At 43.0% G+C, this 14,474-nt stretch overlaps 3 protein-coding genes and 1 long non-coding RNA gene across 5 annotated transcripts in view; 3 read left to right on the top strand and 1 right to left on the bottom strand.

The window, feature by feature from the left end:
• Positions 1–705: 705 nt before the first annotated feature.
• Positions 706–8,542, bottom strand: LOC121846828 (motile sperm domain-containing protein 2-like). Its single transcript, XM_042324993.1, has 16 exons — positions 8,518–8,542; positions 8,079–8,112; positions 7,933–7,988; positions 7,423–7,592; positions 7,015–7,087; positions 6,548–6,702; positions 5,918–5,978; positions 5,552–5,590; positions 3,698–3,822; positions 3,088–3,275; positions 2,887–2,988; positions 2,605–2,695; positions 2,419–2,515; positions 2,129–2,258; positions 1,877–1,979; positions 706–1,544 (listed from the first exon to the last, which is right to left on the bottom strand). Exons 1-16 carry the CDS (start codon positions 8,540–8,542, stop codon positions 1,533–1,535), a joined length of 1,461 nt encoding a protein of 486 aa, XP_042180927.1. The 3' UTR covers positions 706–1,532.
• A 135-nt stretch (positions 8,543–8,677) lies between these two features.
• LOC112253746 (gem-associated protein 8) lies at positions 8,678–10,580 on the top strand. 2 transcript variants are annotated; one of them, XM_024425719.2, is made up of 4 exons: positions 8,678–8,768; positions 9,044–9,089; positions 9,244–9,640; positions 9,851–10,580. In XM_024425719.2, the coding sequence occupies exons 2-4, from the start codon at positions 9,087–9,089 to the stop codon at positions 10,108–10,110; spliced, it is 660 nt and encodes a 219-aa protein (XP_024281487.1). In that variant the 5' UTR covers positions 8,678–8,768; positions 9,044–9,086; the 3' UTR covers positions 10,111–10,580. The 2 variants fall into 2 exon arrangements, with proteins under 2 accessions (XP_024281487.1, XP_024281488.1); XM_024425720.2 differs by having other exon boundaries at positions 8,710–8,768; positions 9,044–9,115.
• A 4-nt stretch (positions 10,581–10,584) lies between these two features.
• On the top strand, positions 10,585–11,850 carry LOC121846763. Its single transcript, XR_006083682.1, has 2 exons — positions 10,585–10,768; positions 10,834–11,850. It is a non-coding gene; the product is annotated as an uncharacterized LOC121846763 (long non-coding RNA).
• An 805-nt stretch (positions 11,851–12,655) lies between these two features.
• The window catches only part of LOC112253745 (neuronal membrane glycoprotein M6-b), a 32,069-nt gene continuing 30,250 nt past the window's right edge, over positions 12,656–14,474 (top strand). The window contains exon 1 of the mRNA XM_024425717.2: positions 12,656–12,798. Within this exon, the coding sequence (XP_024281485.1) occupies positions 12,795–12,798 (4 nt within the window). The 5' untranslated portion in view covers positions 12,656–12,794. The remainder of the gene's footprint in view (positions 12,799–14,474) is intronic.

A 14,474-nucleotide genomic window follows, 5' to 3' on the forward strand; every position in this document is an offset into this window, starting at 1 on the left:
AGATGGGGGCAATACTATCACCACTTAACAATCACACATACTTTATCTAATGTGCCAGTTGCTGTAGATCTCTACATCTGTTCTTGGAAGGCCGTACCTCAGCATCAAAGGGGGAGTCAAATAGTGAATCACACTCAATTAGTACAATAACAGTCAAGATAATTACACAAGCAAACTACCAGTGAGAGAAAAAAACACCTTGTGACCACATCTGTCACACGGAATGCGTGTCAGCCATTAAATCGTCTATCTTTGTCTGAGGTGTATCACCAAGCCGCCATGTCCCCAGCTAATCAGTGGAGGTGTTGGCAGGAGAACGTTTGTTTCTCTCTCCATCTACACCTCCCTCCAGAATGCCTGTCACATCAGCGGAGGTGAAAGGTCACCCCGGCGCCATCTGCTCAAGGCGGGGGTCCTCCGCCAAAAGATGCCAACCACACACTGTGCAGTAGAGTAGACCAATTAAAAACAACGTTGCCTATTTCGTTCAGAAAAATGTATGAACGTGTCACTCCCAATCACTTGAAGGGAGTTAGATGTGGAGTGCATAGTGACAGACAGGTGGTTTAAAAAACAACAACCCATTGATTACTTCCGTAAATATCTCAGAATGTGCATCAGAGCACAATTATTTTGCATTGGTGACAATGGGAGAGAAGTGAGTGAGTGTTATTATCTTTTAATCAAATCAATAAATGTGTTTATTTCATAGAGTGCATGTAGGTATTTGGCTGGTTCTGCTTCTTCAGCTGAAGCGAGGGGAAATGCTACAGGACTGTTACAATGTAATGTAACAACGTAAATTACACTGTGAAAACACCAAGATGACATGTTGGCTATAAAATTATATCCATGGTCTTGCATTCATATAAACCCATAGTAAATAGTTCTAGTTAGACATCATTCAGAAGATAGGTTGAAAAGGTCCAATGCAGCTGTTTTTATCTCAATATCAAATCATTTTCTGGGTAACAATTAAGTACCTTACTGTGATTTTAACTGAAAACATGGTCACCAGGCAGGCTAAAACTCCATACCATCAAAATGGTCATGGCGAGAAGGGCTCCAGCTTTTGTCAAATTAATGTAAAAAGTTTCCAACCATAACCTAATTCTCCTAACCTGCTACGAAAAGTCAAGACAAAAGCTAGATCCCTTCTAGCCATCACCCACTCAAACAGCTCTTACACTAAAAGGGCATTATTATTACTTTCATAATTTCACAGTATTATTCCAACCTGATAGTGTGGAAATATAATTAAATTCAGTGTCCAAAGGCCAGAGAGTGGATTGCGAGTAGTTCCTCATATTTCTGCTCCAATCAGAAATCCCCTTTCATCCTAACTCCACTGTAACTGGTCTTTGGTCTTCTTCCTCCACTGTAGGAAAGTTTCAAAATGGCCACTCCCCAGTGTACTGTATGTAGAGGGCGGAGAAGCCCAAGGCCGTCAGTGCAGTCACCAGTACAGTCAAGAGCTTCTGCCACCACAGGCAACAGTCCACCTTCTGTTCCAGCCTGGAGCTGCTGGCCATCTACTGAAAGACCTGGGGGAGGAACAGAGGGCACCAACAGCAACCGGGGCATATTAATTTGGCACCAAATGGAAGAAAACAGAACGAAACATGGTGGGACTACCTGCCCTTGTCTTCAGCTGCAAAACATTTAAAGACGTTTTCTCTTCCATATGGAACACGACCCAGGTGAAGTATCGGACCTTTTTCAGACCACAGACTGACTTCAGATGGACTTGATAGATTGAAAAGCATTTCAGCAGGCAAAGATAATAGTAAATATGAAATTGTCCTACTGATACATTTGCATAATAAGGATGTGTGTGTGTGTGTGTCAGTGTCTGTCGCCTGATGTCACAACTCACCATGATGTGCTTGTCTTGGTAGCCATTGATCTCCATTTTGTGAGACCTGTCAGTCAAAGGGCTGAGTGCCGACTTGATGCCCTCCAGCATGCGACACCGCAGCCTGAAGGTAAAGAAAGTAGAAGACAATTGGTGAACAGTCCCTACACATGCGTCCTCGAGGCCTTGTTGCTTTTAGTGACAGTCAACAAACCAGTACTCATAAAAACTGGTTTGAGTTGTGTTCTATGTGTGTACAATGGATGATGCTACCTGTGCTCCATTATTTTAGCCTTTGGGACACCCTTCCAGAACTGGGTGAGGTCTGTGCTCCCCCCACCGCTACGTAGCTCCATCTCAGCAGCCATGATTAAGAAGCGATCCTGAGGAGAACACAGGAACCCTAAGAGCCAATCAGAGAGGACGGAATTTGACCACAAACAATCAGAGGACAGCAACAATTCCACATGGGCTAGTCCTTGACCTTCTCAAAACCTGAATGATGGGTTTGTATTACATAGCGACAGAGGAGATGGAAGAATTAGGGCTACGATATGTCGTACCTCCATGCAGGGACACAGTGATTTCCATACTCTCGCCCGCCCCACAACTGCTACTGCTTGGCTTCACCCTGTACTTCTCTGGGGCTGTGGTACGCACCTGTGGCAAAACACAAATAAGGGTGCTCTCATACAAGTACATTGTAATGATGCAATCACACACTTAAAAAGAGCAACATGAGAACTGACCTTGAAGGCCACTTGGTTTTTGGTGACATTACTAAGCATGATCAGACATCTCTTCTCACCCTCTCTGTGGCCAAAGCACAAATCATCAGGACTGGAAAGAGAGAGTGAGAGTGTGGGAGTCACATATCATCTCCATCTAGCAGCCTCAGTGTAAACAGTGGCCTCATAACCTTGAAAGGTAGTGTGAGGTCTGTGGTTGGAAACTGTGTAACTCAATACGTTTTGGAAGTGTTTACACTATACTGTGTGTATCAGGGGAAATACACAGAGTCCAAAGCTAACCTGATATAGAGTAAGGTGCCTTTGAAAGTGATGGTTGGCCTACGGGATCCTTTCCATCTGATGGAGCCATCATTGTCCCCATCCTGTGCCAAGTATACCTGCCTCAGACAAATAGAAATAAAAGACACTAATGTTACTGTTGTTGATATCATTCAATGCACTTATGAGATTCGAAAGTGTAACAATGCTCAGTATTAAAACCAAGGAGTGTCGTAAGGGGAACGAAGGACAACATTTCTGGTTCTGAGTGTAGGAGAGCTCGGCACCAGAGTATCCTTGGCCTCCAGGTCATCATCCTTTGACTCTGTGTCATCCTCTTGTCCAGTCTCTGGTATGGGGTTCTGGAAGACGTCATCAGGCAACGGCGGGTAACTGAATTTGATTGGGTACTGGGAGAAAATGAGAAAAGAACTCCATAGTAAATGCAATGCATTTGTATTACATCAATTATTTATCAATGTAGTATAACGTACTGGTGATGAATTCTGGCAAGGTGTGTGTATGCAAAATAGTATTGGTTTATGTACTGTATGTATGATACCATCATATGGAGTTGTTTGTATACATGCAAGTACGTGTGTGTGCACATACACAGTAGCTTTACATGAGAACATGGATGTATGACTCTTGTATGTCAGTCATGTGTCTGTCTTGTGCATCATATGCACTGTACTGAAAGTAACGGGCACGCATGTTTTCATGTTAGCCAATGGGCATACACAGATGTTTTAACATCTGCATGTGCTTATGTGCTCAGTAGATATATGGATGTATGGGGGTTATTGTGGCCATTGAGTAGTAAGTTACACACAGTTCCTCCCATGTAAGACAGGAGATGCTCCCCATCAACATAGTTCTGGATGTCACTCTTGGACACAAACTTCAGCTTGTCGATGGCGTCTTGACTGAGCATGTTCTTCACTATTTTCAATGCCGCTATATATACAGTGCCTTGTGAAAGTATTCGGCCCCCTTGAACTTTGCGACCTTTTGCCACATTTCAGGCTTCAAACATAAAGATATAAAACTGTATTGTTTTGTGAAGAATCAACAACAAGCGGGACACAATCATGAAGTGGAACGACATTTATTGGATATTTCAAACTTTTTTAACAAATCAAAAACTGAAAAATTGGGCGTGCAAAATTATTCAGCCCCTTTACTTTCAGTGCAGCAAACTCTCTCCAGAAGTTCAGTGAGGATCTCTGAATGATCCAATGTTGACCTAAATGACTAATGATGATAAATACAATCCACCTGTGTGTAATCAAGTCTCCGTATAAATGCACCTGCACTGTGATAGTCTCAGAGGTCCGTTAAAAGGGCAGAGAGCATCATGAAGAACAAGGAACACACCAGGCAGGTCCGAGATACTGTTGTGAAGAAGTTTAAAGCCGGATTTGGATACAAAAAGATTTCACAAGCTTTAAACATCCCAAGGAGCACTGTGCAAGCGATAATATTGAAATGGAAGGAGTATCAGACCACTGCAAATCTACCAAGACCTGGCCGTCCCTCTAAACTTTCAGCTCATACAAGGAGAAGACTGATCAGAGATGCAGCCAAGAGGCCCATGATCACTCTGGATGAACTGCAGAGATCTACAGCTGAGGTGGGAGACTCTGTCCATAGGACAACAATCAGTTGTATATTGCACAAATCTGGCCTTTCTTATGGAAGAGTGGCAAGAAGAAAGCCATTTCTTAAAGATATCCATAAAAAGTGTTGTTTAAAGTTTGCCACAAGCCACCTGGGAGACACACCAAACATGTGGAAGAAGGTGCTCTGGTCAGATGAAACCAAAAGTGAACTTTTTGGCAACAATGCAAAACGTTATGTTTGGCGTAAAAGCAACACAGCTCATCACCCTTAACACACCATCCCCACTGTCAAACATGGTGGTGGCAGCATCATGGTTTGGGCCTGCTTTTCTTCAGCAGGGACAGGGAAGATGGTTAAAATTGATGGGAAGATGGATGGAGCCAAATACAGGACCATTCTGGAAGAAAACCTGATGGAGTCTGCAAAAGACCTGAGACTGGGATGGAGATTTGTCTTCCAACAAGACAATGATCCAAAACATAAAGCAAAATCTACAATGGAATGGCTCAAAAATAAACATATCCAGGTGTTAGAATGGCCAAGTCAAAGTCCAGACCTGAATCCAATCGAGAATCTGTGGAAAGAACTGAAAACTGCTGTTCACAAATGCTCTCCATCCAACCTCACTGAGCTCGAGCTGTTTTGCAAGGAGGAATGGGAAGAAATTTCAGTCTCTCGATGTGCAAAACTGATAGAAACATACCCCAAGCGACTTACAGCTGTAATCGCAGCAAAAGGTGGCGCTACAAAGTATTAACTTAAGGGGGCTGAATAATTTTGCACGCCCAATTTTTCAGTTTTTGATTTGTTAAAAAGTTTGAAATATCCAATAAATGTCGTTCCACTTCATGATTGTGTCCCACTTGTTGTTGATTCTTCACAAAAAATACAGTTTTATATATTTATGTTTGAAGCCTGAAATGTGGCAAATGGTCGCAAAGTTCAAGGGGGCCGAATACTTTCGCAAGGCACTGTAGAAGATGGGGGGGGGGTTAGTTAGTAGTATTGACTGCAGCAGTGCCATTGGGTGGAAGCATAGCATTTTCTTCTTTAAGTGACTCACCATTCATGATCCATGGCATCTCGTACTTGAGCATTTTGGCTAAAATGAAAAAGAACACATAAATAACACAATTCATTTTACATCCTCTGTAGGCAATAAAGGCATGCAATTGGGTTCACTGAGTCCTTTTACACTATGGGACCAAATGCACCAGATGGAAGCCACAGGCGGATGGTGGCAGCTTAATTGGGGGATGAGGACGAGCTCATAGTAATGGCTGGAAGGGAATTGATGGAATGGTATCGAACCCATGGTTTCCATGCGTTTGGTACCATTCCATTTACTCCATTCCAGCCATTACTATGAGCCGTCCTCCCCTCAGCAGCCTCCTGTGTTGGAAGCCCACCAGAAGAAAGGGATACTTACAGAACAATCTAGGGTAATACACCTGGAAGCAATTGATTATATATTTGATCAAATCCATGTCCTACAAGAGAAAAGAAAAGAGAGAATTCCTATTGTTCAAATATTTTCAACAAATAAACCAATAAATCTTTCAACCCGGCATGTGAGGATAAACTTGTTTTGAAAGCACATAGCTGTACTGTATGTCTCCTGACATATTCTGAGCCCCAAGCTAAGGCATGACCCAGATTGGTCAACGGAGAATACTTTGTCTCAATGTACTCCAGACAATGCTACTGTTTATGCTGTCTTAGGCTCCTAAGAAACCACTCAGAGAGAAAAATTGTATAATACATTTGATAGTCGGCATCTAGTATTTCAAGAGTTTGCCATCTACCACATGTTTCTTCTTGTCATGCACAGTACATAATATGGAAAATAAATAACAGAACATGGATGAGTATAGAATAGGTGAGGAAAGTTCAGGTATACCTTAGTGTCTTCCCAACGGTAGTTTAAAAGGAAACCAAAGACAAGCATTGGTGTGTAAAGATCCACTCTGTGACTTGTTAACACAATGTTTGGACATTAATACCAAGTTCCACAAAACAAATCAGCTAGAGGGGAATGAGAGGAGAGCAGACATCTTACAACGCAGCTTAGACCCGCTTCAAACATGTCAAAGATCACTGTGAGGGGAATCCCCGGTTCCCGTCGGGCGTAGCTCTCCAACCAGAAGGCCACGTACATTTTCTTCTCCGTCAACATCTTCACATCCTTCATGTGCAACTTAACCCTGAACCAGACTGGGCAGACAACATAAAAGCAAACCTCAGTGGCCTTCAAGGCAGATACCCAAATAGCTCAAAAAGAGCCAACTGTAATCCACCATACAAAAACTCAAGATTGCCAATCCCAATCCTAACTTGAATCAGGAAACTACAATCTGAATAGTGAGATGCGTGGAAAAATGATCACAGCACCCCAGAGGATGAGGCTTTTACAAGAGATAAAATGATGAGGGTGGCCATAAATTAGGTCTCAGAAACAACATTTTCACAACAGAACCTTCTTGATTGTCAGTGTTTAATTATTATTATTATTATTTAAATACATACACAGTTTGTTGCCCTCTTTATCATAGCCGTGGAAATAATGCATGCCAGACTCAAATAGAGACTTTGAACAGAGCTTTCATGATGTATGGAAGAGAAAGGAATATTAGAAAATGAATCAAACTGGACTATCAATGCTGTCTATAATAATAATAATAATACATCATTCTTACATATTATACTTATATAGCACTATTCATTACATAAAGACATTTCAAATCGGGAAACATCTTATCAACACCATCATGTTCAACCAGTGGAAGTTTGTCAGCAATTTGCAAGAATGCACAATAACAGGGTATGTGTCCTAGCCAAGCTATTCTACTGTTCTTTGTTGGAGCTATATATTCATTAATACAGCTATACATTATGGGACAAGGCCACTGGTTGACATCAAGTCCCTGTAAAGGCAAAGGTCAATCCACCATTCAGTTTGAATTCTTTTCTCCACTGATGACTCTCATCGATCATCTTCAAGGTGTCCTCCACCACAAAGTGGCACCACTCCAGATAACCGTCAACCAAAACATCATCCTTCCATAACCTGTCCACATCCCTGGAGTCATACTTGTCTGATGAGTCTGTGGGAAAATGGATGACACTCAGTATTATTACTCTGTGCGTTTGTGTGGTACATTGAATTCAGTTGAGCTGCAGTGCACTGCTTCTGTCTTTAAAAAAAACGTGTGATAGTTTCAGGTTAAAATACTCGATTTATGATTGGTATGGACAACTATGCAGCATCAAAACAGTGGCATATACTACACACACCTGGGTTGATATACACTTGAAAATGTGTAAATGCACATGGATTTCAGTGTTCTCTGGAGAAATGTTTGCTGATGTTGCGCAATCCTACTTTATCCTACTCTATACACAAACAGCTGTCCCGGGACTCCAAGTGGACACCACAGCGCTCACCTTGTACATATTCGATACGAGATCGTTTTCTTGTTTCCTGTTTTCTTTTGAATGTCCTGTTTGAGAAGAAATGTTTCAAAATATCGAAAATTCTACAACTTTTACAAATAGCATGTCAACTTTGACTGTTTTATTATTAGGCTTACCTGCTCTGATAAAGCCGATCTTGCGTCTCTCGTGCTCAGAAGACCAGAAACCAAAACCAGTTGGCTGACGCGCTGTCTGGGAGGAAGTAATTCATGATGTTTCAATGTCAGCTGTTACAGACAACTAACAGACAAACTGACACTCAAAATGCTTAAAAGCCACAATTCCATTTCGTCAGTCTGACCCTGCCACTTTGATTGGTAAAGGCAAAATGGATGGAATAATTGTACAGTATGAGGTTGGATAGTTTACAACATATTTTGTAGTCAACACTGAACACTCAAACATTATAATGACAACAAAAACAAACGTTTTAAATTGGACTACAGCTGTAGCAGAGCACATGCATGACGCACAAATTGCATATAGAAAATATTCGGCACCTGTGTGTGTGCCACTACCAATTGACAGATGAACTTCTCTAGACCAGAGTTTTACCAAACTTGGTCTTGGGGCCCCCCATTACTGCACGTTTTGGGTTTTGCCATAGCGATACACTCAAATAACAAACTTGCTATATATGTATTCGTTTTAACTACTATCCACTAGGTGGCACCATGTAGTCGTGAACTAAAGAGAGAGAGATTTTTTTTTTCAAAGGCTTCTGGGAGTTTTTTTTCTCCTGGTTCTTGGTTGCTGTATGCAGCGCGTGCGTTTGTCATCGCTTGGGTGTACTGCACTAAATGAAGGTAACTAACTATATACGTTATGTATCGTGCATTTATTCACAATGAGATCCCGTCTATAATAATGTTATATCTATTGATGTTTGAGGATTTATCTATTTTATTTCTGGCGTGTGTCTAACCGCCAGCTGCCTTCATCTTTGGATTGATATCGTTGTTCGCTGCTGATAACTTGCTTGCTATGTCTTCCCTGGAGCTCCTATGCTAGCCAGCTAACGTTAGCTTGTACTTGTTTTGAAATGAGGTGTATTATGACCACAATGCATTTCCCTTTACAGACACTAGCTGCGATCTAAACCACGCTGCAGGAGAAGCACCACCATGGTAAGGTACCACATTGGACCTTTTTGGTTAGTCTAGTTCTGCACATTTCGGTTAGTTTTGCACGTGAACGTTGATGAAACAATGTATGTTGGTTGGATGTTATCAATGAATCATGGTGATAACAATGTCATCCATCCTCTGTTGTCCTGGACAGGAGGACCATGGTAGCATCTACTCCTGGTTTGCCCACCCTGTGTATGGCCACTACTGGCAGCATTACCAGCAGGCTATGAACTGGCAACAGAGACACAGGCAAGCCTACAGAAAAGCCTGGGAGGCTGCCTACAGGCCAGGTTACCCCCAACAGTACCCCACTGCCCCCCAACGCTATGCAGACTGGCATGGGGGAGAGAGTGGGGGGAGGAGGGCAGAGAAGACGGTTGCTGCTAAGGAACATGTGGAAGAGGATTTGGAGGGGGGCACAGATGACGAGGAGGGGGGCGGAGAAAGTGGCTCGGACAGCGAGATCGAATGTGATGTCAGCAACATGGAGATCACAGAGGAGCTGCGCCAGTATTTTGCCCAGACTGAGCGGCACAAGGAGGAGCTCAGTGAGTGTGTGTGTGTGTGTGTGTCAGTCAGCCAGTCTCTACTTTTAAAAGTTCCACAATGAGTGTTAATAACTATCATCATATTGCTGTATAAGTAGACAACTTAATGCACCAATACAACTACATTTAATGAATGAATTACATGTCATGAATTATGAAGTATTCTGAGGCTGACTTTCAAAGCCTTGTGTCTTGTGTTCCTCCCCACAGAGAAGCAGCAGCAGCTGGAGGCGGAGCAGCAGGATAATTACGTGTTGGCCGACCAAGACCTGCACAGAATATCCTGGCACAGCAGGTCGCTGCCCCCCTCTGAGCGGCCGGGCGAGCGCCGAGGCGCTGAGATGAAGAAGCTGTACGGGGAAGACGCGGCAAAGGTCCAGGGTATGGAGGCGGCCATGCAGCTCACCTTCGACAGAAACTGTGACAAGAAACAGCCCAAATACTGGCCCGTCATCCCTCTAAAACTGTAGCTCCACTACGGACGTCCATCTTCTTCCAATGGAGCCCACCGACACAGTTCCAGTCGAGACAACCCCCTGAAACATAGAGCTGAGAAACTGGGTCATGTTCAGTAGGGAGGAAACTGATTGAAATGGAGAGGTACTCCCTGCAACCTGATCACAAGTGCCTAAACATTCCCCTCTCACCATAACATCTTATGTAAACCAACATTTTGGGGGGGAATTTTGTTTCTGTCGTTCTTAGCCAGGTATTTCCGTTCTTCTGGTTTCACAATGAAATGACAAAATCATAAGATACAGGCAGAAGAAGAGGACAGGTATACACAATTTGCATAAATGTTAAAGCTCCCCAGCAAATTGAGTTTACAGACTCAAAATTGAATCTCTTTTTCAGGCCACCTGTTCGGTCAACAAGCATGGTTTCACGTCCAGGTAGCCTTCAATCTATGATCCTCTTATTGTTGAGGTAGTTTTTTTTTTTTTTTTTTTTTGGGGGGGATTTCATTCCTAGTTAATTCAACCCTAAATGAATAAAGATTGCTGCTAATTTGGTTTCACTAGATTGTTTTGATATCATCTTCAGACGCTGCTTAATAGCCTCCGACTCAATGTTTGTCTGCTTCTTTCTCAACATTCGGATGGGTTGCATCTGCCTCAGCGTCCTCAGGTAGAACAATGTGTTGGTTTCTTCCTCAACATTCGGATGGGTTGCATCTGCCTCAGCGTGCTCAGGTAGAACAATGTGTTGGTTTCTTCCTCAACATTCGGATGGGTTGCATCTGCCTCAGCGTCCTCAGGTAGAACAATGTGTTGGTTTCTTCCTCAACATTCGGATGGGTTGCATCTGCCTCAGCGTGCTCAGGTAGAACAATGTGTTGGTTTCTTCCTCAACATTCGGATGGGTTGCATCTGCCTCAGCGTGCTCAGGTAGAACAATGTGTTGGTTTCTTCCTCAACATTCAGATGGGTTGCATCTGCCTCAGCGTGCTCAGGTAGAACAATGTGTTGGTTTCTTCCTCAACATTCAGATGGGTTGCATCTGCCTCAGCGACTCAGGTAGAACAATGTGTTGGTTTCTTCCTCAACATTCGGATGGGTTGTATCTGTCTCAGCGGCTCAGGTAGAACAATGTGTTGGTTTCTTCCTCAACATTCAGATGGGTTGTATCTGCCTCAGCGTGCTCAGGTAGAACAATGTGTTGGTTTATTCCTCAACATTCGGATGGGTTGCATCTGCCTCAGCGTGCTCAGGTAGAACAATGTGTTGGTTTCTTCCTCAACATTCGGATGGGTTGTATCTGTCTCAGCGGCTCAGGTAGAACAATGTGTTGGTTTCTTCCTCAACATTCAGATGGGTTGCATCTGCCTCAGCGTCCTCAGGTAGAACAATGTGTTGGTTTCTTCCTCAACATTCAGATGGGTTGCATCTGCCTCAGCGTGCTCAGGTAGAACAATGTGTTGGTTTCTTCCTCAACATTCAGATGGGTTGCATCTGCCTCAGCGTGCTCAGGTAGAACAATGTGTTGGTTTCTTCCTCAACATTCAGATGGGTTGCATCTGCCTCAGCGTGCTCAGGTAGAACAATGTGTTGGTTTCTTCCTCAACATTCAGATGGGTTGCATCTGCCTCAGCGTGCTCAGGTAGAACAATGTGTTGGCTTCTTCCCACGTGTCTGTTTCATATCAAAATCGTAAGCTTGTTGATCTAGTTTTGAATAAAGAATGTTTGAATAAAGAATAAATAAATTCTGTGTCAGTGAGGCTAATGATCATTTATGACCCTGTAAATTGAATCTTGGTACATTGATTTAATAGGGTCTGTGTTCTGTTATATATGAGAATCCAGCCACTGAGTGGATTCTGGCATAGTTGTAGTGAAGGTTTTGGCCTGATTTAAAAAAAATATGCAACTTCACCTAACCTTAGTCTTACTGTCACAGGAAACCAGGTGGTCCAACTGCTAGAAAATAGGCCAGCACACAGAACCAGAGTTAGGTCTACACACGCTTGACATTTACATTGGGGTCATGGTGCAACAAACCATTGGTGGCGTTCTGTGTCAGGGTAGGAGTTGCAGAGGTCTTCCGTCACCTGCCATTTCACTCTTAGCCCACTGGCCATGGTTTCCAAGCCAAGAGGTCAAATGTGATATTTTTATAGATAATTTCCTCCCCTACCATAAACACTGAATTTACTTCTCTTGTCCCCTTCAAGTTTATTACATTTCACAACCCCCCCCAAAAAAAAAAATCAAATAACAGTACTATCCAGGTGAGATCACATCTGGCAGTGATTGGGAGTCCCATTGGGCTATGCCCAGCATTGTTCGGGTTTGGCGGGGTAGGTCGTCATTGAAAAAATACTTTGTTCTTAACTGACTTGCCTAGTTAAATAAAGGTTAAGTAAATAAAAATACATCAAGAATGTCATAGTAGAGATCAAAATATGTTGAATGCAATTTTGTTGCAGACATTAGTAAGATTTTCTATTGACTAAAAAAGGCCCAAGGCCCAGCATCAACGTCACTCACCCTTCCCCAGTCCCTACCGGATGGGGTGCATTGAATTCGGGGAGAGCGTTCGTGCACCGGTGCTCCAGCGCGCGACCTTCTACCCTGCACGAAACAGCTCACTGCTTGCATAACTTTTTGACACATCGCATTCGCCAAGCACCGAAGTTCTACGAAAGTAACACAATGGGTATGTGCAATTATTCATACCCAAATACTTCCCTTTTCGTTTCTTAAACTGGAAAAGACATGCCTACACAAGTTGTCTTTTTTTAACTTCTTCATGCTTGGGTACGTTTTTAATGTCATAGCAATAGTGTTCAACAGGTTAGCGTGCTCGATTTAATGGGCACGTAGACGTAGCCTACAAGCACGATCAATTGACAAGATTAAGGCGATGTTAAATGGATTTTCTTTATGGTGTCAAGTATAAATTCTATCATCTGAACTGCGCTCTCATAGTTAATTTGCCTAATCTAGTCTACAGGCTAATGCATGAATGCTGAGCACGTTCTGTGATTTGACTGATTTTACGCAACAACAATAAAAAATAATAATCCAATAAACTAATAGGTTTACAGAATGTAGTGGCCTACAGTTACTAAATCGTTTTTTATTGTTTTGTATTCTGTATTATATTTTATATTATATCAGCTTTTTCTGCTTACATTAATAAATTAAGTGAATGCGGTGACAGATCGTGTCTGTGTGAATCTGGGTGCACGTCCTCGTGCGTGTCCTGGCCCCCGTTGTAGCCCAAATGGATGGGAAAGAATTCAAGTGATCTGTCTCAGCTGTAGTCTTGGAATAATTAATTGAATACTGTACATTCTACTCTCTGCCCCAACAGAGCCTGGGGATATTCTCGTTGCTGTGTGAGCGCTGAGTTATAAATGCAATGAATGAGTTTGACTTGTGACACGGACTGAATAATCAAAAGGGATCTATCGCGCTCTATACTGACTGACTACCCATGAGGATCTCACTTATTTGTCACTGCCCTCTCTGTTGAATGGAACCCAGATAGCTTTGTTTCTAGCCATGTCGTGTCATTGTCTCAGCCTTGGTCTGTTGTTATGGCTGACCGTGATAGATTTGCATGACACTGGCTGTGCTCTCTAGCAACAGCAGCCTTTAACACTCTGACCCAGGGAGGCAGTGACGTCAGCCAACCTCTCCAACAAGACACCATCTCTCTCTCCTCTCTCTTTGCTCTCCTCTCTGGTTGGTTAGGAAGCTGTTGAGTTACTGCTTCATGAAGCGCTTCACAGACAGAGATGGCCCCAATTGGCTCATTTCTCTCCCCTGAAACTATTCCACAGGTACTGTGGAAACGAGAATGTGTTCTCAGTTCTCAGTCAAATTACCTGGTAAAATAAATGGCCATTGTTTATTTAACTAGGCAAGTCATTTAAGAACAAATTCTTATTTACAATGACAGCCTACAAACAGTGGGTTAACTGCCTTGTTCAGGGGCAGAACACCTCGGGGATTCGATCTAGCAACCTTTCAGTTACTGGCCCAACGCTCTAACCACTAGGCTGCCTGCTGTTGATTGTGAGTTGAGCAGCGAAGAGCCTCTTAAACACACACTTGACGAACACAAGCACAGACACACCATAGGTGAACTAACGTAGGATATTTGGGTAAACAGAGGACTGGAGCGGAGGTCTTACTCCTCTCTCTTTCCTCTTTTACTCCACTTCTCACTGTAAAGAAATCTCCATGACTGCCATAGGCTGTCTGGCTACTGTAGCCATGCCTGTGGTAGGAGTCATTTCTGAGACTTTCATGCAACCATTGGTTTCTCTGGTCTCTGAGATGGAAGATGGAGGGATCGTTGAGATGACTTGTTGCCATAGCGAC

This window comes from Oncorhynchus tshawytscha, linkage group LG07, assembly GCF_018296145.1.
Source record: "Oncorhynchus tshawytscha isolate Ot180627B linkage group LG07, Otsh_v2.0, whole genome shotgun sequence".
In the NCBI taxonomy this organism is placed as follows: Eukaryota; Metazoa; Chordata; class Actinopteri; order Salmoniformes; family Salmonidae; genus Oncorhynchus; species Oncorhynchus tshawytscha.

What these genes read in the sequence shown, in the direction of transcription:
- LOC121846828 (XM_042324993.1), bottom strand. Translation starts at nt 8,542, where the DNA reads ATGGGGGGCCCCAAGACCAAGTTTG. An exon ending in GGGCCCCAAGACCAAGTTTG is followed by an intron (nt 8,113 to 8,517) that starts GTAAAACTCTGG and finishes TGGTCTTCTGAG; the next exon opens with CACGAGAGACGCAAGATCGG. An exon ending in GATCGGCTTTATCAGAGCAG is followed by an intron (nt 7,989 to 8,078) that starts GTAAGCCTAATA and finishes CTTCTCAAACAG; the next exon opens with GACATTCAAAAGAAAACAGG.
- LOC112253746 (XM_024425719.2), top strand. An exon ending in GCGGCACAAGGAGGAGCTCA is followed by an intron (nt 9,641 to 9,850) that starts GTGAGTGTGTGT and finishes TCCTCCCCACAG; the next exon opens with AGAAGCAGCAGCAGCTGGAG.